The following is a 23,639-nucleotide window of genomic DNA, read 5'->3' as shown; positions in this document are numbered from 1 at the left end:
ATATTACACATTAATGAATAAATCAGTATATATAAAATTATTTAATTTACAAGTGTCATGTTTGTGATTTTTTCCCCATGTAAGCTATAGCTTCTGACCCTTAAATCAAATCATACTCATTATTTTATGACATCAATTACTGCTTTATTTAATCAGAAACGGTCTAAATGTTATATGTGTAGACTATAGAGTGGGGGAACTATGACGTCACTTTGTAGGTGGATCGGCTGTTAGCATCACTGGTTCCCTCACCACCTGCTCCCGACAACTTTTTCAAACTTATTTTTAACACGTTCAGTGAAAATGATTTACTCTGTATATGAATTTTAATCCATGCTACATGAACCTTTTCACATAAACTGGAATAAATACAAAACTAGAGCCAAACTAAAAATAATCATAACCAAAGCACAGACGAAAGCACGTATTTCGAAATAAGGTGCATTAAAAGTCAATAAATCCTTGATTAATATGAATATTTTAATTAAAAACGAGTCTCCACGTACTATTTAATAAAATTCTAGTGCATTTAATCTATTAAATAACAGCAGAGTGAGCGAGTTTTTGGATATGGTAAGATTAAACTTATTTGAGCTATCATTTTGTTAGGGTGGCTACACAAAATGTTATTTTATCCTTGCTTCAAGAAAATCCTCAATCTATAACAGCTTCATGTGGCCATAAACATTTCATTTTAACGTGGCTTTAAGCACTATGCATCGTTAAAGTTTCACTTTCACTGGGACTAAGCCGGTAAATGTGGTGTTTACATGGAATAATCGTAATATGAGTTTACCTTATGGTGCGAACCCAGAGTCTCCGCTGGGATACATCAGTAGGAAAGCGATAACACGAGCATCTTCCATCTGAAGACTTGTGTTGCATTTCGGGGCAAAGAAAAAAAACATTGTCGAACAACAATATAAAATGCGGGAAACTATTAATTGGTTATTCTACAATAAATTGTACTACGATTGGAAAATACTGTAAATTGATCAACTGTTCGGCGGCGTGATGTTTAATGTCTCCGACAGCGCCTGTAGTCCCATTTAGCAACTTGTTAGCAACCGTCTTTTTTAAGAAATGTAACAGTTCGTAAAAAAATCACGAGTGGGGTGTAACTGGTGTGTTTTATGTCGTAGAATAAAACGCTAAAGTATCTTGAGTTTGTGTGAACCACGGACCTTATTTTAAGGGATTTAACCAAAATCCCATTAAAAAAACCCATTGACTCTGGGACGATGGAACCTGAAGTGCTAAAATGCTAACTCGCTTCCGGGTTTTTGCCTACAAAGTGGCATCATAGTTCCACCACTCTATTTTACTTTTAATTTAATTAGAAGTAGTCCAACAGCGCCCCCTACAGATTAAAACTCCTTACCGAACAGGCATTAGGACCTGGGGGAGGCTGTCACTGCTGCAGCTGCACGTGCTATTACGGTTTACAGCGATCCAAAAGAGTCAATCTAATCATCATTCAGACAAAACTTTGCTTCAAGAATGAGCCACACTGTTGACATGATCTAATCACTAGCACACCCTGAGCACATGTGATTTAACATATTTCTCTTATAGGCAAGACATATCGGCATCATTTTTCATATATGCTGATGCCGATATTTACATTTAAAGCCATTATCGGCTGATTCCGATATCAATCTGATAATACTATGCATCCCTAATAATTGTCTTTTAATCCCCAACTAAGCAAGCCAAAGAAGACTGTGGCAAAGAACCCAAACTCCATTAGGTGACAGAAATGGAGGGAAAAAACCTTGGGAGAAATCAGGCTCAATCGAATGACCAGTTCCCCTCTGACCAAGGACTAGTCAGTACCTAGATGCAAAGATAGGACTGAGGGAGAAATGTTTGGGCTTCTTACCAGCACTGAATCTACTGCAGGAAAGTCTTTAGTCCAGCTGACTGCTTCTCCAATCAGCTGCTTCCACACCAGCCCTGGTAAAGCCAGAACCTAAAGAATAAATATTATGAAATCTCATTCACTACAGAATGTTCAATTAACACAAAAGTCCCAATGCAATTACACACAAGACCAGCACTCACCAGAAAGTCTTTTCCGCGAAGAGCTGCACCCATTAGTTGCCCAATCCACTCAAACTTGTGGAATTCTCGGCATGAAGGATTTGGCACATAGAAGTCTCTGGCCTCTCCAGCCCCCTGATCCAAAAACGGTTTAATCATTATATTATGATAAGTTAATAACTACCTTGTCCGTTACATTAGAGTGAAGTCAAGTTAGTTGTTACCTGGTTAGAAGTTCGTGTGAAGAATGGAAGTGGCATGGGGCACTCTGATGAGCTGGGACAAAGCTCTTCAGACATGTCTGCCAGGCTGTCTCGAAAACCACCACCTATAAGACAGAAATCTCAGGTGAGGATACGGCGTTTTATTGCAGACATGAGAATTATTGTGGGTGTGAGGAAGCTTATCTCTGTTTGACCTTGATCGATGATGCCTTCTGCAATGAATTTACACTCCCACCATTGGTCATATCGTGCTGGCCACCTGTAAGAGAAAAATATTTGTGTCAGTCATAACTAATGTGTTATGAAGCATTTTGACTATTTAAAAACAGCAAGTACTATAAAACAACTTCTGGAATTCTAAAAAACAACTACCTGTAGTCCAGAGTCTTTTCATACTTGTCAGATGGCTTCAGACCCTCATACACCTGCATAAACAATAAAGAATATGGTAACACTTTATTTTGATGGTCCCTTTTGAACATTCTGTTGACAATAAGTAATGTTGCACCTACATGTCTACTAGCTCTCATCAGAGTATTAGTAGACTGTTTGCTTAATATCTGCTAACTCTTTATTGTCATGGTCTCCCAACAGACATTCTACTGACTATAAGTAACTTTGCAAGTACGTCAACTTATTCTAACCCTAACCCTACCAGTCTACTAATACTCTAATGAGAGTTAGTAGACATGTAGGTGCAACGTTACTTATAGTAGTAGAATGTCTGTTGGGAGACCATGACAATAAAGAGTTAGCAGATATTAAGCAAACAATCTACTAATACTCTGATGAGAGTTAGTAGACATGTAGGTGCAACGTTACTTATAGTCAACATAATGTGTTAAAGGGACCATCAAAATAAAGTGAAACCAAGAATATTCACTCTACATCACCCTTCAAATGTTTGTGGTCGAGAGGATTTAAAAAATGTTTTAAAAAATTTCTTATGCTCACCAAGGCTGTATTTATGTTTGAAAATACAGTAAAAACAGTAATATTGTGAAATATTATTATAATTTTAAATAACTTAAATAAACTTTACATTTAAAGTCCCCCTGTAGTGAAAATCAAGTTTTTTATGTTGTTTATTTGTCTATGTGGTGTTTTTAATATGCTTTTAGACAAACCATGTGCCAATCTATTAATCAACACCATTGCTGTGTATTTTCTCCTTAAAACTGTAGTTTCCCAAAGGCTGACCCAGAAATATGGTTTGAAACAGCCCTCGGTTTGCTACGTCACAAACCAATAACCAATCACGTCAAGGGATCGATTCCTATCACTAGCATGCAAAATATACCAATACCAGCACAAAACCAAAAATAAATCAGAGCAAAAAACCCATGAAGCTGTGGTTTAATGTGAATTTAGAACCGCTAACTTGCATTATAACCCGTGGCAACAGTGTAAAAGTAGCCCGGAGTCAGACGCACCTCTCCCGCAGCTGTGTCTGCACTTCACATGCGTGTGCTCGCGGGCGCGAATTAACAATCACAAACGACTGCATTCGAGTCTTCAAGGCATTTTAGGACACAACATCGTCAAGTAAGTAACTTTAACGAATGTTACAGTATTCACTGTAGTTGTCCGCTAGTAAAAACATAGTTTTATCAGTCATTATCCGTGCATGCCATTGTTTTGCGGTTACTACAGTTCAGTGGAGCAGGAGGCGCTGGCTGGTGTGTGACTGGGTGGAGGCGGGACTAATTTGCATATTCATAGATCCGCGTATAGTAAATGAGGCAAGGGTGTAGAGTTACATTCAAGCTATTTTAAGGCATGAGAAAATTATTTTCACAAGAAAAAACATTTAAATATGTCATTTTGATGATCAAAGATAAGTTTTAAGGGATAAAATATTTGACTACAGGGGGACATTAAAATGTAATTTATTCCTGTGATGACAAAGCTGAATATTCAGCAGCCATTACTCCAGTCAAGTGACACATAATCCTTCAGAAAATGATTCTAATATACTGATTCGGTGGTCAAGAAACCTTTCCTATTATCATCAATGTTGAGAACAGTTGTGCTGCTTAATATTTTGGTGGAAATAATTTTTCAGGATTCTGTGATGAATGGAGAAAACAGCATTTATTTGAAATAGAAGTCTTTTGTAATATTTTAAATGTCTTCACTGCCACTTCTGATCAATTTAATTTGTTCTTGCTGAACAATACAGCCTTTATTTCTTAAAAAAAAAAACTTGCGTCTCATGCAACCACAGAACAATGGATTCAGTAAACGTATTGACACTTGTTTTGTGGACTACCTGAGTGAAGACAGCATTTTTACACGTGGGGTCCAGAGTGGGATTGTCACGGTGCTCCATGGCAAGGCGACGGTTGATGTAAAGGCGGGGTATGAAGTTAGGCTTACTGGTCTCAGAGTCCTTCAGGCACTGGGTGATGAGGGCAGAGCGACGTTTGGACAACAGCAGGAACTGCTTTATGCTCTAAGAGCAGCACAACATTTGAGGAAACAGAAAAAAAAGGTTTGGAACATAAATTCCTGATAGCAATGGCAGACAAGGGAAGAAGTAGGGCAGAAAGTACAAATTTCACATTGATAATTTAAGTAACTGATGTGAAAGATGAAGAACAACATGTACACATATACACAAACTATTCACTGAAGGTGTAGAGAATGGCACAAGATGAATTTGAGGTAGACAAGAGTACTAACTTTGATCTGGTTGAATGTTCCAAGGCTGTAGTCCCATGCAGGCACCATATGAGGCAACAGACTGTCCAGGAGTGTGATGAACCTACAGAAGCAAAAAAACAATGAGAGCTGCCAAAAGCTCATATATACAACTTAAGTCACATATTTCTGGGCATTACCTCTGAATGACCAATGCGCGGCGATAGAGGACATCAGGGGGTGTGCCCTCCAACCTCGGGTAGCGCACTAAGTTGGGAGACTGGAATACGTCTGCATTCAGGCCCAAGTCACGCTCGCAGGATGATTTGATCTTTAGACTCCTGATCCGTACATCGATTCCCTCATCTACAGCAAAATATAATTACAGAAAATAAACATAAATCAAGATGACTGGTCAGGAGTCTGGCTTTCTCTTTCAGATGACAGCGCATGAATCTTACCTCTGCATTCCTCAATCCTTATCTCTATGACAGGCAAATGTGATGTCATGTCCTCCAGAACACAAACCTCTCCAATTAAGTTGCTGTGATAGAAATAAAGCCATAGTGTTGCAATATTCAGAATCTTTTTTTATTTTTGTTCCTTTTCAGAGGGAAAATACATACAGAGATCAGGACATACATAATTTCTCAGAAAGAAAGAAAAAAATAAATAAATGAAAACACATACATACACCTTAATGTTACTATGGAGAGTATGTATATACAGAGTATGTATGCCCTCAATCTTGAAAACAAATTTCTCAAATGTTACATTACATACGCATTATATTTTAAGAACATGGGGAGCTATTGCTTACAACTCATACAAAAAAATGCCTTAAAAGAACTGTTACAATTCAAGAAAAATCTGGGCATACCGGTTTAATATAATCTATCCATTTATTCCAAATTAGAAAAAAATCTTCTATCTGAGTTCTTAATGAAAAAGATCTTCTTGATTTTTCCATCACATATATAATGCGTATTGTATCAATCCACTCTTCAACTGTGGGTGAATCTGGCTTTAGCCATTTTTTAGTAATTACTTTTTTACTAGCCTCCAGAAGAATTAACAACAATTTCTTATCCTTATTGTTCCACCCATCTAAGTTTATATTACCCAAATATAGAGATTCACAATTAAAAACAATCTCTACTTCAAAAACAACTTCTAGATTCCTTTTAATCTCTTGCCAATATGGGGTTAATTTCTGACACCCCCCAAAAATATGGTAGTGGTTCGCTTCATTTTCCCCACATAATCTCCAGCAGCTAGTACCCTTCCCTTGGTGTTTTTTCTGTGATGGTGTAATAAAGAACCTAATAACATTCTTCCAACAAAATTCTCTCCACATGGCTGAGCTTGTAGATTTCCATTGTGTTTTACAAATTTTCTCCCAATCCTCATCTGAGACATTAAAATTCCCTTCCATTTTCCATTTGTCTCTAACATAAAATGTGTTTTCAGGTACAGTTTGGAGAAATCCATTACATAATTTTGAGATAATCTTATTACATGATTGAGCCTGTCTCAGTGATTTTCAATATTTCTGGTTTGATATTACATTCAATATAGTGCCTCACTTGAAGATTTCTATAGATGTCATTTTGATTAAGCCCATATTTTCCCTTTAGTGATTCAAAGCTTTGGATTTTGCCCTTGTTGAAAAATGTGTAATAATTTGAAATTCCTAGCTTAGCCCAGATTTGAAACCGGTCATCTATTCTGTTTGGGACAAAATCAGTATCAAAGGCACACCATCTTAATATTTTCAATGCATCTTCCAAACCACCTATTTTCTTAACTTGATGCCAAATTTTAAGTAATAAATTGATCCATGGGTTTGTTTCCTTAATCATTCTACTTCTTAGTTTGTTATCAGCAATCAGGGGAGATAACGGAGACTCTAACATCATCCCTCTTTCTATTTCAATCCATCTTGCTGAATATATTGGACTACTCCAGCAGACTAATAGTCTTAATTGGGCTGCATAATAATATTGTTGTAAGCATGGGAGGCCTAACCCACCTTTTTCTTTACTTAATAGTATAATGTCTTAAATCTTATTCTGGTTTTTTTACCCTGCCATAAAAATCTAGATATTAATTTATTCCATTCTGTAAATTGTTGATTCGAAATTTCTACTGGAAGTGTCTGATATAAGTACAATAATTTTGGTAGAATGATCATCCGCACTGAATCAGCTTTGGAACTTAGACTATACAAAGGAAAAAGGTTCCAACGTAATAAATCAGATTTTATTTATTTTATTCAAGGGACCGTCATTTAAATCAAATAATTTTGAATGGTCTCCAGACAAATTTACTCCTAAATAATTAATTGATTTTGTATCCCATTTTAAATTATATTTCTCTTTAATTTGTCTAGGTGGATCATAATTAAATGTTAATACTTGGGTTTTTGAGACGTTCAGTTTGTAACCAGATATGGCCTCATACCCCTCAAGGAAGTTAAATAGTATAGGAAGTGACTTTGCAGGTTGGCACATCAATATATCGTCGGCAAAGAGGGCTAATTTATGCTCTCCGGACCCCATATCCATCCCTTTAATTGATTGGTTTTGCCTAATCCATTGGCTCAGTGGTTCAATAAATAAGGCAAAAAGAAGTGGTGAAATGGGGCACCCCTGTCTTGTGTCCCGCTCTAATTTAAATGGATCTGATAAACCTCTATTAATTTTAATCCTTGCATGAGGCTTATCATATAATGTTCTAATCACTCCAGTAAAATTCTTGTGAAATCCAAATTTTGCTAATACCTTTAGCAAACTCCATCTCACGGAGTCAAAGGCTTTCTCTGCATCTAAACTCAATAGTGCAGCTTCCACATTATGAATAGAAATGAAACTAAGAATATGTAAAGTTCTGATGTAGTCCGATGCTTGCCTTTGACAAATAAAGCCTGTTTGATCTAAATGAATGAGGTCTGGGAGAATCTTTTCTAATCTTCTTGCTAAAATGGAGGTAAACAACTTATAGTCAACATTTAGAACATTAATTGGCCGATAGTTACCACATTCCAACTTATCTTTTCCCTCCTTTAAAATGACCGAGATAATCGCTTCTCTCCAGGAAGGTAAGATTTCCCTTTTTTGTACTACCCAACTATAAGCCTTTAATAAAGTTGGGGCCAAATGATCGAACATGAATTTGTACCATTCCGCAGGGTAGTCTTTAGTCTTGCCACAGCTACTTTTAACTCCTCCACTGTAATTTCCGCTAATAAAGATTTATTCTGTTCCTCTGACACTGTGGGTAACTCTAATGAGGCTAAAAATGAATCCATCTGCAGATCGTTATTAATTTTAGGTTGTGAATACAAAACTTCATAAAATTTTTCAAAACTCTGTTGTATTTGCTCTAGTTTACAATGTATCTCCCCGGTTTGATTATTTCAGATTTTATTGATAGTTCTATCTGCTTGTTGTTTCCTTAATCTGTAGGATTTGAATGATTTTCCCCCCATTTCATAGTATCTTTGTTTTAAGAACAGAAGTTTCTTTTGTAATTCTTTAGAATATATTTAATCTATTTCTTTAACTGTTTTTTTTAATATCTTGCTTAACCTTATTATTTATTGTAGCCCTGTGTTCATTCTGTAGTCTTTTTAGTTTAATTTCAAGGTCTTGTAGTTTCTGCCTTCAAAGTTTATTTAAAGCTGCAGTCCGTAACTTTTTTGTGTTCAAAATTGACAATTTATATAATTATCGAGTACACCATGAATCCATTTTCCAAACCGTGTTTTTGGCTTGTCCTGAATCACTACGGTACACCTATAATAAGTGTTTATATGCGGATTATTTTAGACTGGTTCGGGTAGGTACTGCTGCAGAGTAGCCCAGTACCTGTGTGATTCGTCATAGACATAAACAGAGAGAAGTAGCTCCGGCTACATTGTTCTTCCGCAAGACACACGCAGTTCTGTTTATTAACCACTAGAGCGCCAAAAGTTATGGACTGCAGCTTTAAATGAGATGTAATGGCTATCATTTTATCTCTTACTACTGCCTTTAGTGCATCCCATAATATTCAGAATCTTATATAACCTCTACATATTTATAACTTCAAAATAGTGCTTCTACAACAGCTTATACATATAAAATGGTAATTGGCCCCAAAACTTAATTAGACTTTTAAACCACACTTAAAAATGCATGAATGTTATCACATTAGATAACAAAATAGCAAAGTGACATTTATTTTAAAAGAAAATATCCCAAGCACACTTTCCAAACAAAATATTGCACCAAAAATGTTTGTTAGGCTTTAAATAATAATAATAAAAAAATGACTTACTCATCTATTGATACATCACTGTATTTCTTGAGATTATCTCCCTCTCCACCATATACAGTCACTCTTTTGGGCATGTAGTTATCATCTGTCGAGTCCACTGTTAATATCAGTTTGCTAAAAGAAGAGAAAACAAAATAGTTTATTTTGTTTCTGATCAGCTTTTTTAATCTGAATGAAATCTGGCACAGTTTTCTGCAGTCTGATTAGCAAAAAAAAAACATAATAAGGTTTGAAATGAAATAAAAATCTGATTTTGTGGAATGTGTCTCAGTCTGAATGATCAGATCTGATTTCACTTGCAAAATGACAGTTCAGACAGTCAGTCCCAAAGGTGACTAGCAGATGAGCTGCCCTTACTTGACCACAGTGCCTCTCTTCATGTGCAGCCGGATCCAGTGCTGTCCCTGCATGCCATCGCTCTCCCAGAATGTCTCAGTGTCTCCATCTGTCAGGCAGCTTGCGCCACCACTGGGGTCCTCCTTCAAACAGAAAAACTCACTTACTAGTCTAGAACACCTGATATGTTCATGGCTCTCTGCTCTTCAATATAATATAGAATAATACTAAGCCCTCACATACCGAACTAGAAGACACATCAATGCTGGTCACACATTGCTTCACGCTGCCAAGGTTTTCATCTTCTTTCCCAATGTGGTCATAGAAGTAGTGTACTAGGTCCTCATCACATTCAAACGTCCATGTAGGAGGTACATACCTGGAAGACAGAGTTTGCATGCAGTCCATCAAAGGATTAGGCAGATCTGGGTCAATAACATCATGCTCATTTTCCCCCCCAGATCTATTCATTTATTCAAAAAAACAAAACAAAAAAATTCATAAAGTACATGCTATGATAAGCATGTTTTACATTTTCTGATATGATAATGAAGTAAAACGCCTTATAAAAAGAAAAGAAACTTAGTTTGGAATAATATTTTGTTATTACCATTATTTCTTAGGAACAAAATATTTTGACACAACTGCTTCTTAATATTAGAATATATTAATTCGACTCTTGTTCACCAAATGCAAGCCATGTGGTGCAAACATGCAGATTTTTTCCTTTACATTTTTGTGTCAAAGCATCCACTCACCTCAGTTTGCGAACAGCGACCTCGTCCGGCTCTGCCACCTTGGGTTTGGCACCCATGTGTAAGGAGTTTTCCACATCCATCACCTGCTCCCACCTACAAAACCATTCAGGAAAAATGTTGGTACTTTACATTCACTGAATTGTCAGGATACAGTTATTTACAATCAACACTTACATATATTAATATACATTTTACTCAGACTGGGAATCCAAGTACTAAACTGAATATGTCAGACCGCCCAGTTAAATTTCAGTGGCAGCTTATATTTAAAGTGCCCCTATTATGCCATTTTTAAGGTTGCTAATATTGTTTTATGAGTCTCCTAAAACAGGTTTACATGCATGCAAGGTCAAAAAACATGTTAGTTTTCTCAAAAATAGATTTAATTCGTAAACAACTCGTGCGAAGCAGTTCAAATAATCAGTCTCTCTAAACCCCTCCTTTCCGTGAGCCCTCACTGCTGTGATTGGTCAGATGGTGCAGTCCTTTGTGATTGGTCCAGAGCCGTAGAGAGACTGGCTCTGGATTGGTCTATCGCGGAAACGAAACGCCCATTGCCATGATGGAATGACAGCCCTGGAGACTTGTCAATACATAGAAAAGATGGTATGGATTGTACCTTACCAATTCGACGGAGTCTGATGATGAAACGGTTGAACTGGCTGATCGACAAGAAACTGTTTTGCAAGCAGGACTGGAGCAGGATGTTTCTCAGTGGTTAAGTGTCAAGTGTTAACAAGTTTGTGGTAATTATAAGATTATAAGAAGAGAACAAATTTACTCTCACAGCATAGGATACAGCATATTCTCGACATGATGTTAACCACAGGGAAATTTGACTGTTTGTGGGTGGGCAAGTTGGCGACGTAACTTAGAACGTGGGCAGACATTATGCAAATGTGTTACTTCGTGACGTAGAGCCGTAACAGAATAAGATTCGAATTCCTGACGACTCGTTTAGGCGATTGCGAGCCGACTCTTTTTTTTTTGATAGACAATAACTTTATTTATCGTGCACTGTCGGCTTCACAACTTTGCAGATAGTTTATGTTCACATACAGCTACATGACACACTGCATGAAAAGAAATATTCGAAAAGGCATAATAGGGGCACTTTAAAATAATTTACTGAGGTGTTACCTTAAGACTGCAAAACCATTTTCTGCTATAATAAAGCAAATGCAATTGTTTAAAGATTTGTGGTCTGTAGGTTTTTTTAAAGCCTTTTATGCTCACCAAGCCTGCATTAATCAATCAATCAAAAATGTAGTAAAACAGTAATGTTGTGAAATATTATTACAAGTAAGAATAGCTGTTATCTATTTTAATAATATTTTAAAATATATTTAAATGTATTCCTGGGTTGGCAAAGCTGAATTTTCAGCAGCTATTACTCCAGTGTCACATGATCAAATGTCAAATGATCCTTCAGAAATCATTTTAATATGTCATATTGGGAGCTCAAGACACATTTCTTATTATCAACGATATTGAAAACAGTTTAATACTTTTGTGGAAACCATGATACTTTGCCATTTGAAAGTACAAAAGAACAGCATTCTTTTGAAACAGAAATCTTATGTAAGATTATAAATGTCTTTAATGCCACTATTGATAATTTGTTCAATCCTTACTGAATAAAAGTAGAAATTCCTTTAAAAAAAAATAAAAAAAAACTGACCACAGACCGTTCAATAAACTGAAGTTATGTACATCATGGATCAGTGAATTAGAGAATGGTGGCCAATGGTGACACAGACCTGCTACACGGCTTGTGGTCATAACCAAACAGCTGCTGCTGGCGGCTGACAGTGTCGGGAGATTCCACCGGCACAAGCCTGTCTCCACCTTCTGTGTGTTTACACACCAGGATCCAGCCCTCCTCTATGTCCAGAGCCAGACCAGCACGATACTCCTCCAGCTGCTCCTGTGATGGACAGAACAGTCAAACAATCACAGTGACAAACAAAACAGGCTGACTCACATTTGAATGCCCATTGATCAGAAGAGTGGAAAATTCTGAGAGAGACACACACACACACACACACACACACACACACACATTACGGACCAGGAAGTCCTGTGTATTCAGAGAGCAATAATGATACAGCAGATCAATCAAAATACCTTCAGACACCAGTTCCCGACAACAGCCCATACAAATAGTGCATACCTTGCTTATTTTGACCCACAGGCCGTGGCTGTTGCAGTACTCTTCCCCTGTTGTCCGTATACATGTGCCTTTTTTGGGCTCGATGTTACACTTGCATAATTTCTTGTGTGGAGCCTGATGTGGGCTTTCCCACACCGACACCACACTCTTGCCTCCTGAGTTGCCAGCTGTTGACGAAGACGCGGAAGCGGAGCCCGACGACGAGTCCTTACAGATTTTGTAGCAAACCTCTTTCGGCACGTAACACAGGGACTCGGGCAGAGCTTCACTTTTTCGGAAACACTCAATGCACTTGTTTAAAAACCGTATCCTTCCCAGGAGGGTGTGAGGGTTGTCGTCTGGAGACATCTCCTCCTCAAGTTTGAGTGCGCTAGCCGAGAGCTAGCTGAGGATGTGTCAACACCAACACTGAGCAGTTCGGCCGTCAGCGAGCATTACCTTCACATATGCTTTCCCTTTCTTTCCCGGTTTGTCCGCTTTTACTGAGATCCGGTGTAATAAACGAACCGTACGACAAAAGGTTTAGATACAGCTGAGCATTGTTACTCCCGCCAGGGCTTTATCGCGGATACTGGCATCTGTCAAGACAGCTATGTATCTCCACCGGTCTAAAGGGCGATATCCGCCCATGTGTGTTTACTCATTCCCCCTACTGGATACACTGCCTGTTACACTACCCTTATTTAAAATTGAATAAAACTGTTAAAATTTAATAAAACTGATAATGTCGATTTTTTTTGGCTTATTTTGATTTTGATTATTAACATTATACATTATATATTGAACTTCTTAGTATTTGGTATTTTATTTTTTTCTATTTTAAATCATGAGGTTTCTTTTCAAAAATCCCACCTTTTACATCAGTAAGGATTATTAAAATAATTTTCAATAATATGCGATGGGGTCAGATTTTTCAAGCCCTCTATAATAGGCCTACATGTTTTATAATTACAGTTGTATTTGTCAAGTTTATAAATACATTCTTTAATTAATTGATAGCATTAATGAATAAGTATTATTCTCTTTGAATGAATTGCTCATTTCTATTCAGTGGGCTGTTTTCCAGAAAAACAGAAAAGAAGGTTGAAGCAAGCATTTTTTTAAGCAAAATATGAATTCGTTCATTAAAGACACTCTTCTTTAATTTGACTAATGTTCTTGATGTTTTTGAAGTAAATATGGATAACCATATATATATATTTTTTTGTCATCTTTGGCGTTGTATAATAAAAGTAGGGCAAAAGTCACTAGAGCGACGGTGCTTAATCACGTGATAAAACAGAGGCCGATGATTGGTTAGTACTTCATGTTTTCTGGAGGTGAACATTGTAAGGACATTGAAGGATCTGAGCATTGTCACTAAGAAATAACGATGATTTTTAATAAGGTAAGCACGCATTTCTATTGACGTAATTGTTGAACAGTTTTTATTTTGCACATACTCGCAATTGTATTCATCTCAAATTAAGAGAAAGCTAGCCTAGCGCTTGGTAGTTAAATTAGCTGAATTCCAACAGCTAACGTTAGTCTACGCAGTTAGTGAGAAAATCATTGCATCTGGAATTAACGTATGTAGTTTTCCTAATTGTGATGAGTTAATTGGTAAAGTTAAGAACGTTTCAGCTCTTCTCCTGCATGTAGATTCACTTTGACTTTTATAACCCTGTCTATAAACAACCTTATCTTGTCATACTGTATGTAAATAAATATAGTGTAACATACTCATTCTTTATGCGATTTTATTCATTTTTATTTTATACAATTAAAATAAAATAAAAGTTATTAAGTGCAATAATGTTGTATATAGGTAGGTTTGTCTATTATTTTAATAATTTCCTTGTTAGCTGTAGGGACATTATCTGCACTGGTAAATCTTTAAAACTGTTATGTCAGTGCATAAATGTGTATTTAATCATTGTCCAACAGGTTTTGAGGGCAGGTTTTCAGGCTGGACTTAGGTTTCAGAGTACTGGACCTCAAGCTAGTGCCAGAGCAGCTACTGCTGCTTTGAAAGAATCTCTTGGAGGCTTCAACTTTGGTATGTATTATCATCCTCTGCTCACTGTGTTTTCAAACAAACCAAGGCATTGTTAGATCATCCAAACACATTATTCCTCAATTTAACAGAACTAACTGACCAGCAGAAAGAGTTCCAGGAGTTGGCAAGAAAGTTTGCACGGGAGGAGATTGTCCCAGCTGCCCCGTCATATGACAGAAGTGGTGAAGTAGGTTTTTTAAATCCATGTGTCCACCATTTTGCATTTATATATTTTTAGATTTGAGGGGGGAAAAAAGTAAACTCTTGATTTCCTCTTTGCAGTATCCATTTCCTCTCATTAAGAGAGCATGGGAGTTGGGTCTAATTAATGGACATATTCCAGAGGACTGTGGTAGGTACTTTAAAGACTGATGCCCAAAAATGATTCTGTCATCATTTCTTCACCTTCATGTAATTCTAAAACCTGTATGACTTACTTTCTTTCATGAAACATAAAAGGAGACATTTGAATAATGTACTACTGATTGCTTGTTTCTATGCAATTATACCATAAAAGTAGTCCATATGACTTGTACTTTACAAAATCATATCTGAAACCTAGGGATGCACGATATTATCGGACTGATATCGGAATCGGCCGATAATGGCTTTAAATGTAAATATCGGCATCGGCCCGATATGAAAAATTATGCCGATATGTCTTGCCGATAAGAGGAATATGTTCATTCACATGCTCAGGGTGTGCTAGTGATTAGATCACATCAGCAGTGTGGCTCATTCTTGAAGCAAAGTTTTGGCTGTATGATGATTAGATTCACTCTTTTGGATCGCTGCATTTAATCTGTGAAAACACGTACAGAATGACGCGTTCGGTGTACGATAGAGTAAACGGTAAGCACGTGCAGCGTAGTGATGTGTCGTTCGCGAACGAGCCGAGCAGAGAGGAGAAATCGCATCAGCACACCCAAGACTTGGTGTTGTTTCCAAACAAAAGGAAATATATCGGTATCTATATATCGATATCGGCATTGTCTATTGGCCGAAATGAGTTGAAAAATATTGGCATATTGGATATCGGCAAAAATCCAATATCGTGCATCCCTACTGAAACCATAAGAAAGCTTGGGAACAGACTGACATTTAGGATGTTACAGTTTTTCTCAATTGCTTTGGCACATTTTTCGAAACAATCTTAACATTCTCTAAACTGTGAGTGCAAATGTCACAGCTGTTTGCTGGAACTTCAGAACTTTATTGTATGTCTGCAAAATGTAGTTACTCACCCAAAACATTTCATTCATGCTTCAAAACCTAGTTATCGTGTCAGTAATTTGGCCAAGGGCACCAAAATATAAAGTATTTTTGTCATTGTGTGAGCCACACTGGTCAAAATGTTTAGTTGTTTTTTCACCATGACAGTCAACCATGGAAATGAAGGTTTTATAAAAAATCTGATATTTGTTGAGAAGAGTCAATAGTACACAGAAAAAAAAAGTATATGAACATTTGTAATTATGCAGTACATTTATTTTTGTACGAATGCATTACATATAAGTGAAATCTTGCTTGTCCAATTACTGTACATTTCATATTTCTTATGTTACCACAAAGACACAAAAATACTTCTTTTGAATACTTCAAAAATGATTCTTGCTGGACATCCTGTCGCTCTTGTTGGTCAGGCCAAAGATTTTCATCAACATCACATCTGAGGTTTTCCATTGCCATGCACCGGGGAAAAAAATCTCCTTGAATGCCCTTATTGTTTCGGGAAAAAAAAGTTTCATTCGAGAATTGAGCCAAAGCAATTGAGAAAAACTGTAATAGATTAAATGAGGCACAAAAGTCATGCGAAACCCTTTTATGGTGTATTTTATGGCATTTTAGAGCTTGGCACCATCTAGTCTCACGTAGCAAGACCTTCAGACTGATGGCAGAAGGTCTGGACCCCATTGCAGTTTTCATTGGCCATCTGACTGACATGTAAAGCAATCACAGTTTGTTCTGTTCAGAGTCATGTTTAGGGGTGTGAAAATGTAAAGTCGATCTCCCTACAATAACAGACCGGCGTGCAACCAATCATTAATCAAGAATGTCGTCTTCAGTGGTCAAGAGACTATGCTATGAACTTCACATACCTTTGAAAATCCAGGTTTTAATTGATCCTGACAAACGCTCATTGTCATAGTTGTAAACACGGCGGCTTTCTTCTTTTGTGAGGCAGTTTGGCCTCAAGGCTTTGTTTCCAAGTGGGCCGTCAAAGAATGGGATGGGACACGCACATCTCCCGGAAATCCTGTAGAATTCAAACAATCAGCTGACAACTTCAAAATTCTCAAAGTGTTTGCTATTTTGTGTGCCTAATGCATCAGATACTCAATAGGTGTAACGTCTAAGGCTGAGACTAGGCAACCTCAGGCTTCTTTTCATGGTATTGAAAAGCGTACCCAAGATATACTTCACAAATGTACATTTTGTGTTTAATGGAAGAAAGTAAGACATAGGAGTTTGGTACGACATGAAGACAAACATTCCTTTAATTCTGATCATGTTGCATTTTGCTATATGTTTCAGGTGGTATGGGTCTGGGCATATTTGATTCCTGTCTCATCACAGAACAACTAGCCTTTGGCTGCACTGGGGTACAGACAGCCATTGAGGCAAACTCTCTGGGAGTAAGTGCAATTTTATGAAAGTGTGCATCATTTAATATTTAAATGAAATGGTCATTTGTGCATGCCAGAATTTATTGTTGTAAGTTAAATTTTAATGTGATTTTTTTTTCCATGCAGCAAATGCCCGTCATTATTGCTGGTAATGATGCCCAGAAGAAGAAATATTTGGGCAGAATGGCAGAAGAACCATTAATGTGTGTAAGTGTGTCATCGTTTTTCTAATCATTAATATTTTTATGATTTATGAAGTATTCCCTTTAGTAGTACATAGACATCCGCTTGTGCTTATCAAAATGTGACTGTGTCGACAGGCATACTGTGTGACCGAGCCGGGAGCTGGCTCTGATGTGGCTGGGATAAAGACCCGGGCTGTTAAGAAAGGAGACGAGTATGTGGTCAATGGTCAGAAAATGTGGATCACCAATGGAGGAAAAGCAAACTGGTAGGTAAACTACTTATTCCGTAACTCATAATTGTGTTTTGGATCTATTATCAATCCTTCTGTTTGCATTTATAGGTACTTCCTTCTGGCCCGCACAGATCCCGATCCCAAATGCCCTACTAGCAGGGCTTTCACAGGCTTTATTGTTGAAGCTGACACCCCAGGAGTCCAGCCTGGCAGAAAGGTACAAGCTGCTGACAACTGCAGTCTGATGCACTCAGATAATACATATACACTTATATTAATTACACTAAGAGATTCTGCACAATTTGCTTATGTCTACATTCTTTTGTTCAACAGGAATTGAACATGGGCCAGAGATGCTCAGACACCAGGGGCATCACATTCGAGGATGTAAGAATCCCGAAGGAGAATGTTTTGATTGGAGAAGGAGCCGGCTTCAAGATTGCCATGGGTGCATTTGACAAGACTAGACCACCAGTAAGTGTTCTTCTGCAGTTATTATTGCTAACAAATTCTTCATGGTACTATATAAATAACCTCTTGATGTTTTTCAGGTGGCTGCAGGTGCCACAGGACTTGCACAGAGAGCACTGGAAGAGGCCACAAAGTATGCTTTGGAAAGAAAGACTTTTGGCAAGTTTATTGCAGAGGTAGGTGTCTGTTTCAATCAACATGTTTGATAACCCAGACTGATATCATGAGGTTAATAAGACTGTAATCAGAATGTGTTTGTTTTCTGACCCCAGCACCAGGCTGTGTCATTCCTTCTGGCTGAAATGGCCATGAAAGTTGAACTTGCCAGAATGGCCTATCAGAGAGCAGCCTGGGAAGTGGATCAGGGCCGCAGGAACACCTACTATGCCTCGATCGCTAAGGCCTTTGCTGGAGACATTGCAAATCAGTGTGCCGCTGATGCCGTCCAGGTCTTTGGTGGGAATGGTTTCAATAGTGAATATCCTGTGGAGAAGCTGATGAGAGACGCTAAGATTTACCAGGTAAGGATTGTAGACCCAACTTTGTTTATTTGAATTGGTAAAGATTCTGAAATGTGACTAATGTCTTATTGTCTGCATCCACAGATTTATGAAGGGACTGCACAAATCCAAAGGCTCATCATCTCAAGAGAACACCTTGGGAAATTCAAACAATGAACCTGTAAACCCAGGACTTCCATGTAGAGACCTGCGCGGGACGGATTTCAGATGCAAGATTCTGTCCAGTGCCCACCCGCTCCCGCAGAAATATATCTTATCTGGTCCCGCCCCCGCCCGTGACATTCATGTTTTGTCCCGCTCCCGCCCGCCCAAAAGTAATCTATATAGATTATTTTTCAGTACATCGAAGAAATTGACATAAAATGGTTCTGTAATATCTCCTAAGCTCCACAACATACCAGCATAAACGCTCCCGATAAAATATTTGTTATGTAGGCTAAGCATCAACATTCACATTCACAAACCACTGTTATTTTTAACAGAAAAGCAAGCATGGGCTGCTGCATGCATGGTTTGGCATGGCAGAATGCGAGCAGTGCGCTTCCTTTATTAAAAGCTGACATCTCAGAGCTTTATGAGATCGCGATTAACTGTTATAACACATTAAATATATGCACAATGAATCTTTCACAGTGTCTACACTTCGTGTGTTAAAATGAGAGGATTCCTGAGCACGCATTTTCAGCACTGCGGTGAGTAGATTGCAACTTAATCACCTCTGATTGGCCATTGCGTTCCAGAAATCAACAGCTGAGTCTGTGATTGGCTACATTGCGCAACCTTTAAAACACGTGTTATAAACAGAAAATATGCCTAGCTTGCGCATGTCAATCATTTTAATGTTAATATTAGTATGTTTTAAACACTTTTAGATAATTTCTATTTTCTACGAGTCTCTTCCCGCCCGCACCCGCACCCGCCCTTCAAAAGTTGTCCTGCGCCGCACCCTGTTACGTTGGGTCCCGCGGTCCTCCCGCGGGAATGCAGGTCTACTTCCATGCCATAAACTAAGCGTTTGGTTGAGTGTCTTTTGTACATGATAATGGTTTTTTTTTTGATCAATAGATCTCAGGATTGTATCTCACCGATTGTAAATTGCCTACACAGATCTCCAGTTGCCTTATGTCATATCAGCATGCCTTGCCGTCTTTGTGTTGAACAATTAAGTTGATCAAAGCTGAACAAAGTAACATAGTTACACAGCTCTTCCTTAGATTATTTTTGTAACTATGTCCTGAAAACAAAAATAAATAAATCTCCTTTAAAAACACTTGTAATTTTATTGCCCAAATATCTACAGGTGCATCTCAATAAATTAGAATGTCGTGGAAATAAACTACTTCAGTCTGTGTGCATTGAATTTATTTAATACACAAGTTTCACAATTTGAGTTGAATTACTGAAATAAATGAACTTTTCCACGACATTCTAATTTATTGAGATGCACCTGTATACCAAAATGTTAATTAATATTACCCTATAAAATGCAATATTTAGCTTTGTCCTACATTTTGAGTGCAACACTGCGAGTGTGACTTAATGATTTCCACCAATACAAGTAACTTCATTTGGACCTACACAATGTTGGGTAGAGGAGTGCTTATCTCATTGTAATCACTTTCTATTTTTTACACAAGTTGTAATGTTAACTGCATTTGTCAAGCTCAACCATTCAACTCCATTACCACATTTATGGAAAAATAATGAACAAACAAATATTAATATTTAATTTATGGTAAATATGTTTATTAGCAACTAAACCAACATTTGGTCCCAAACTACAGTAGTTTACTGAGGGATTATTTATCCAAACTTAAATTTGGATAAATAATATTTTGTATATGTAACCCTCTTCGTCGGTGTGCTCCCCCAAATGTCTCTGTGTTGTGTTGAGGTGAGGGGTAAATGAGGAGGACACCAAAATCGTTGAGTCAAACAGAGCAGCTTTCTTTTATTAGGCTCTTTTCTCCACAGTCACTCTCACAGCATGACAGGATGGCAACAGCCTTTCACAAAGGAAATAGAACTGTGTTCATTTCAAATAACCTCAAAATTACAATACATAACGCATTATAAAAGGAAATAATGAAGTTGAGACTGCAGCTAACTTAATAGTAAGCTCATCGTTCACAAACTTACTAAAACACAGGAAAGATAAACTACAGCATATGACAGACAAAGATAAACGCTGGATGTAATCAAAATAAGGAGAATTAGACCATAAAATACACAAATAGACCTTAACATAACATAATATACATGAAAATTATGCTCAGCCACATGGAACATAGGAAACGTGCAATAATATCAGAAATACAAAACAATCTATCAAAAATAATGTCTGATACACATTATCCAACCTATCATCAACAATATATTTAAATTAATACGCTGGTCTCATTGGTCGCTTTTAAGAGGATGTTAACTGACTTGGAGGCAGTCACATCTGGCTGTAGATGTTCTGCCTGATGTGTTATTGATTGTGGTTTATTTTAAAGGATTCGCTATTTCAGTTGTTTTATGTTACTATATTTTGTACCTGTATGTATGTATGTATGTATGGTTGTACTGCTGCCTATCTTGGCCAGGACACTCTTGAAAAAGAGATTTTTAATCTCAATGAGTTTTCTTCCTGGTTAAATAAAGGTAAAAAAAAAAAAAACTCAAAATTACAATACATAACGCATTATAAAAGGAAATAATGAAGTTGAGACTGCAGCTAACTTAATAGTAAGCTCATCGTTCACAAACTTACTAAAACACAGGAAAGATAAACTACAGCATATGACAGACAAAGATAAACGCTGGATGTAATCAACTTAAGGAGAATTAGATCATAAATTACACAAATAGACCTTAAACATAACATAATATACATGAAAATTATGCTCAGACACATGGAACATAGGAAACGTGCAATAATATCAGAAATACAAAACAATCTATCAAAAATAATGTCTGATACACATTAGCGAACCTCTCATCAACAATATATTTCTGATATATACTGATAAACCCTCCTTACCTTTCACAAAGGAGAACACATTACATCTTCCCTACATATAATACTGATGCATTTTTTTTTAATGTTTATATATTGAAAAACAACAAATCACTCAAATCAAGATTTTAAATTGTATATAAATTGACACAAATCTCAAACTAATTTAGCATTACTAATTAGCTTTATATACTATATATATATATATATATATATATATATACTTAATATCCTAATGATTTTTGGCATAAAAGAAAAATCAATAATTTTGACCCATACAATGTATTTTTGGCTATTGCTACAAATATACGCAAGCGACTTAAGACTGGTTTTGTGGTCCAGGGTCACATATAATTAGTCATGCTAGCAAAAATGAAAATTTGCTGATAATGTACTCATCCCGAAGCAATTCAAGAAATGACTTCATCGGAGCAAAGTACTGTAAGTCATACACATCTTGGATGGCCTGAAGGTGACTACAGTAGCAGCAAATTTTCATTTTGAATGGACTATTCCTTTAATACTGATATTTGTTCTTTTCAGATGATACTTTTTTAAACACAATTTCTTAACTTCTGAAATTGCTACTTGATGCCCTGATTGAACCGAACCCTGGAAAAATCGTAAAGTTGCTGATTCTAATGCCGAGTTCACACTGCACGATTTTCAAACTCGTCGGATCGCCGTTGTTTTCACACTGCGTGACTATCTGGGGTCGCATTCAGTTGCTGCTGTGTTCACATTGCACGACGGATTGGCGACAGGAGGCTTCACACTGCATGACTTCACAATAGGAAGAATCGCCGACAGCTGTGTCTGGTCCGCAAACTATGTTTCACAACAAAACACAGCTTCAGATATTTAGCATGCCAAATATTTTGCGGGCGTCGCCGATTCCCTCAGATCGCGTCTTTGATAATTCACACTGCGTGATTTTCACTCGCGTGACGAGCACCGATTTGCCTCCGATGTCGGGCGTTTGTCGGCGATTTCACAAAACCTGTCGGCGAGTGAAAAATCGGGCTAATATCGTGCAGTGTGAACTCGGCATAAGTTCAGATAAACAACAATTTTATTAGCTGTTTCAATAGTATCATCATAACGCTGATCGTCACAGAGGAGAGCGGGAATAAAGAACGTTAACTCAGAGTTGTTTTTTTATGTTTATTTTTTGCTTAATAGCAAAAATACATTAGTAAGTCACACATAGGCGTAAAATACTTGGATCCTACGGTGGCAGAGAAGTGCAAAACAAATCACAATTCTGAAAACAAAATAACAAATTACAAAGTCAAATGCAAGTCTAAAGAATTAAATAACAATTCAGAAAGCACAACAACAATTCAGAAAACGCGTGTCGGAGCACGTGATATATTATAAGGAGTAACGATATGTTTTATGAAATGTAGTGAAGTAAAAAGTACGATCTTATGCTTTGGAATTTAGTGAAGTAAAAGTAAAAGTTACTCAAAATAAAACTACTCCAGTAAAGTACAGATACTTGAAAAATTTACTTAAGTACAGTAACGAAGTAAAACTACTCCGTTACTGTCCACCACTGGTAATTTGTTATTTTGTTTTCAGAATTGTGATTTGCGTTGCACTTCTCTTCCACCGTAGGGATCCTTATAATAAAACATAAATTCGTCCACAGCACTTTTCATTGGGCAAGTGTGTTTAAGAAAAGGTTTTCAAGGGACGCAATGTACCGGTGTTTAGATGCGATTTGCAGAATCGACTTTAGCTTCCCATAATAACGTCACCGTTAAATGCGTTTTGTCCTTTACTGGCAGCCGTAGAAATGACGAGGAATGTGATGATGATGTAATATGTGTGTGACTGGTGAAGTCAGCCTGTAGTCCACTCTCGTGCTTCTCCGTCAGGATGGTAATGTAAAACAAACTACTTTGCTTTTTTGTTATTTAATCGTGATTCCTGTGTGATATCGTGTTTTCCTCATAAAGAAAGAGCATGCGGTTTACTGCGATTGTGAAGAAAATAACAGCGCACACTAAAAGATGAGAACGAGAGCAGCAAAAACGTCATGTCATCCGCCCAGTCGGTTC

At 37.3% G+C, this 23,639-nt stretch overlaps 2 protein-coding genes and 1 pseudogene across 3 annotated transcripts in view; 2 read left to right on the top strand and 1 right to left on the bottom strand.

Annotated features, from left to right (window-relative positions):
- LOC107688506 (E3 ubiquitin-protein ligase HECTD3-like) overlaps nt 1-13,138 on the bottom strand; it is a 16,542-nt gene extending 3,404 nt beyond the window's left edge. Inside the window, exons 1-15 of the mRNA XM_016486192.1 lie at nt 12,498-13,138; nt 12,085-12,251; nt 10,325-10,417; nt 9,810-9,945; nt 9,588-9,709; nt 9,231-9,344; nt 5,372-5,454; nt 5,111-5,276; nt 4,953-5,034; nt 4,540-4,722; nt 2,640-2,692; nt 2,462-2,526; nt 2,268-2,371; nt 2,065-2,178; nt 1,883-1,972 (exon numbers count right to left, since the gene is read on the bottom strand). Of these exons, the coding sequence (XP_016341678.1) occupies nt 1,883-1,972; nt 2,065-2,178; nt 2,268-2,371; nt 2,462-2,526; nt 2,640-2,692; nt 4,540-4,722; nt 4,953-5,034; nt 5,111-5,276; nt 5,372-5,454; nt 9,231-9,344; nt 9,588-9,709; nt 9,810-9,945; nt 10,325-10,417; nt 12,085-12,251; nt 12,498-12,845 (1,920 nt within the window). The 5' untranslated portion in view covers nt 12,846-13,138. The remainder of the gene's footprint in view (nt 1-1,882; nt 1,973-2,064; nt 2,179-2,267; nt 2,372-2,461; nt 2,527-2,639; nt 2,693-4,539; nt 4,723-4,952; nt 5,035-5,110; nt 5,277-5,371; nt 5,455-9,230; nt 9,345-9,587; nt 9,710-9,809; nt 9,946-10,324; nt 10,418-12,084; nt 12,252-12,497) is intronic.
- A 650-nt stretch (nt 13,139-13,788) lies between these two features.
- On the top strand, nt 13,789-19,842 carry LOC107688505 (medium-chain specific acyl-CoA dehydrogenase, mitochondrial-like). 2 transcript variants are annotated; one of them, XM_016486191.1, is made up of 13 exons: nt 13,789-13,884; nt 14,424-14,535; nt 14,625-14,722; nt 14,818-14,887; nt 17,071-17,171; nt 17,289-17,369; nt 17,483-17,613; nt 17,689-17,797; nt 17,914-18,054; nt 18,132-18,227; nt 18,324-18,572; nt 18,657-18,742; nt 19,564-19,842. In XM_016486191.1, the coding sequence occupies exons 1-12, from the start codon at nt 13,870-13,872 to the stop codon at nt 18,726-18,728; spliced, it is 1,275 nt and encodes a 424-aa protein (XP_016341677.1). In that variant the 5' UTR covers nt 13,789-13,869; the 3' UTR covers nt 18,729-18,742; nt 19,564-19,842. The 2 variants fall into 2 exon arrangements, with proteins under 2 accessions (XP_016341677.1, XP_016341676.1); XM_016486190.1 differs by lacking the exon at nt 19,564-19,842 and having other exon boundaries at nt 18,657-18,870.
- A 3,520-nt stretch (nt 19,843-23,362) lies between these two features.
- Nucleotides 23,363-23,639, top strand: part of LOC107688546 (geranylgeranyl transferase type-2 subunit beta-like) — a 5,270-nt pseudogene continuing 4,993 nt past the window's right edge.

Source organism: Sinocyclocheilus anshuiensis, unplaced genomic scaffold, assembly GCF_001515605.1.
Source record: "Sinocyclocheilus anshuiensis isolate Anshui unplaced genomic scaffold, SAMN03320099.WGS_v1.1 scaffold329, whole genome shotgun sequence".
NCBI classification, from domain to species: Eukaryota; Metazoa; Chordata; class Actinopteri; order Cypriniformes; family Cyprinidae; genus Sinocyclocheilus; species Sinocyclocheilus anshuiensis.
The sequence above is the reverse complement of the archived record's forward strand: the minus strand, read 5'-3'. Positions and strand labels throughout refer to the sequence as shown.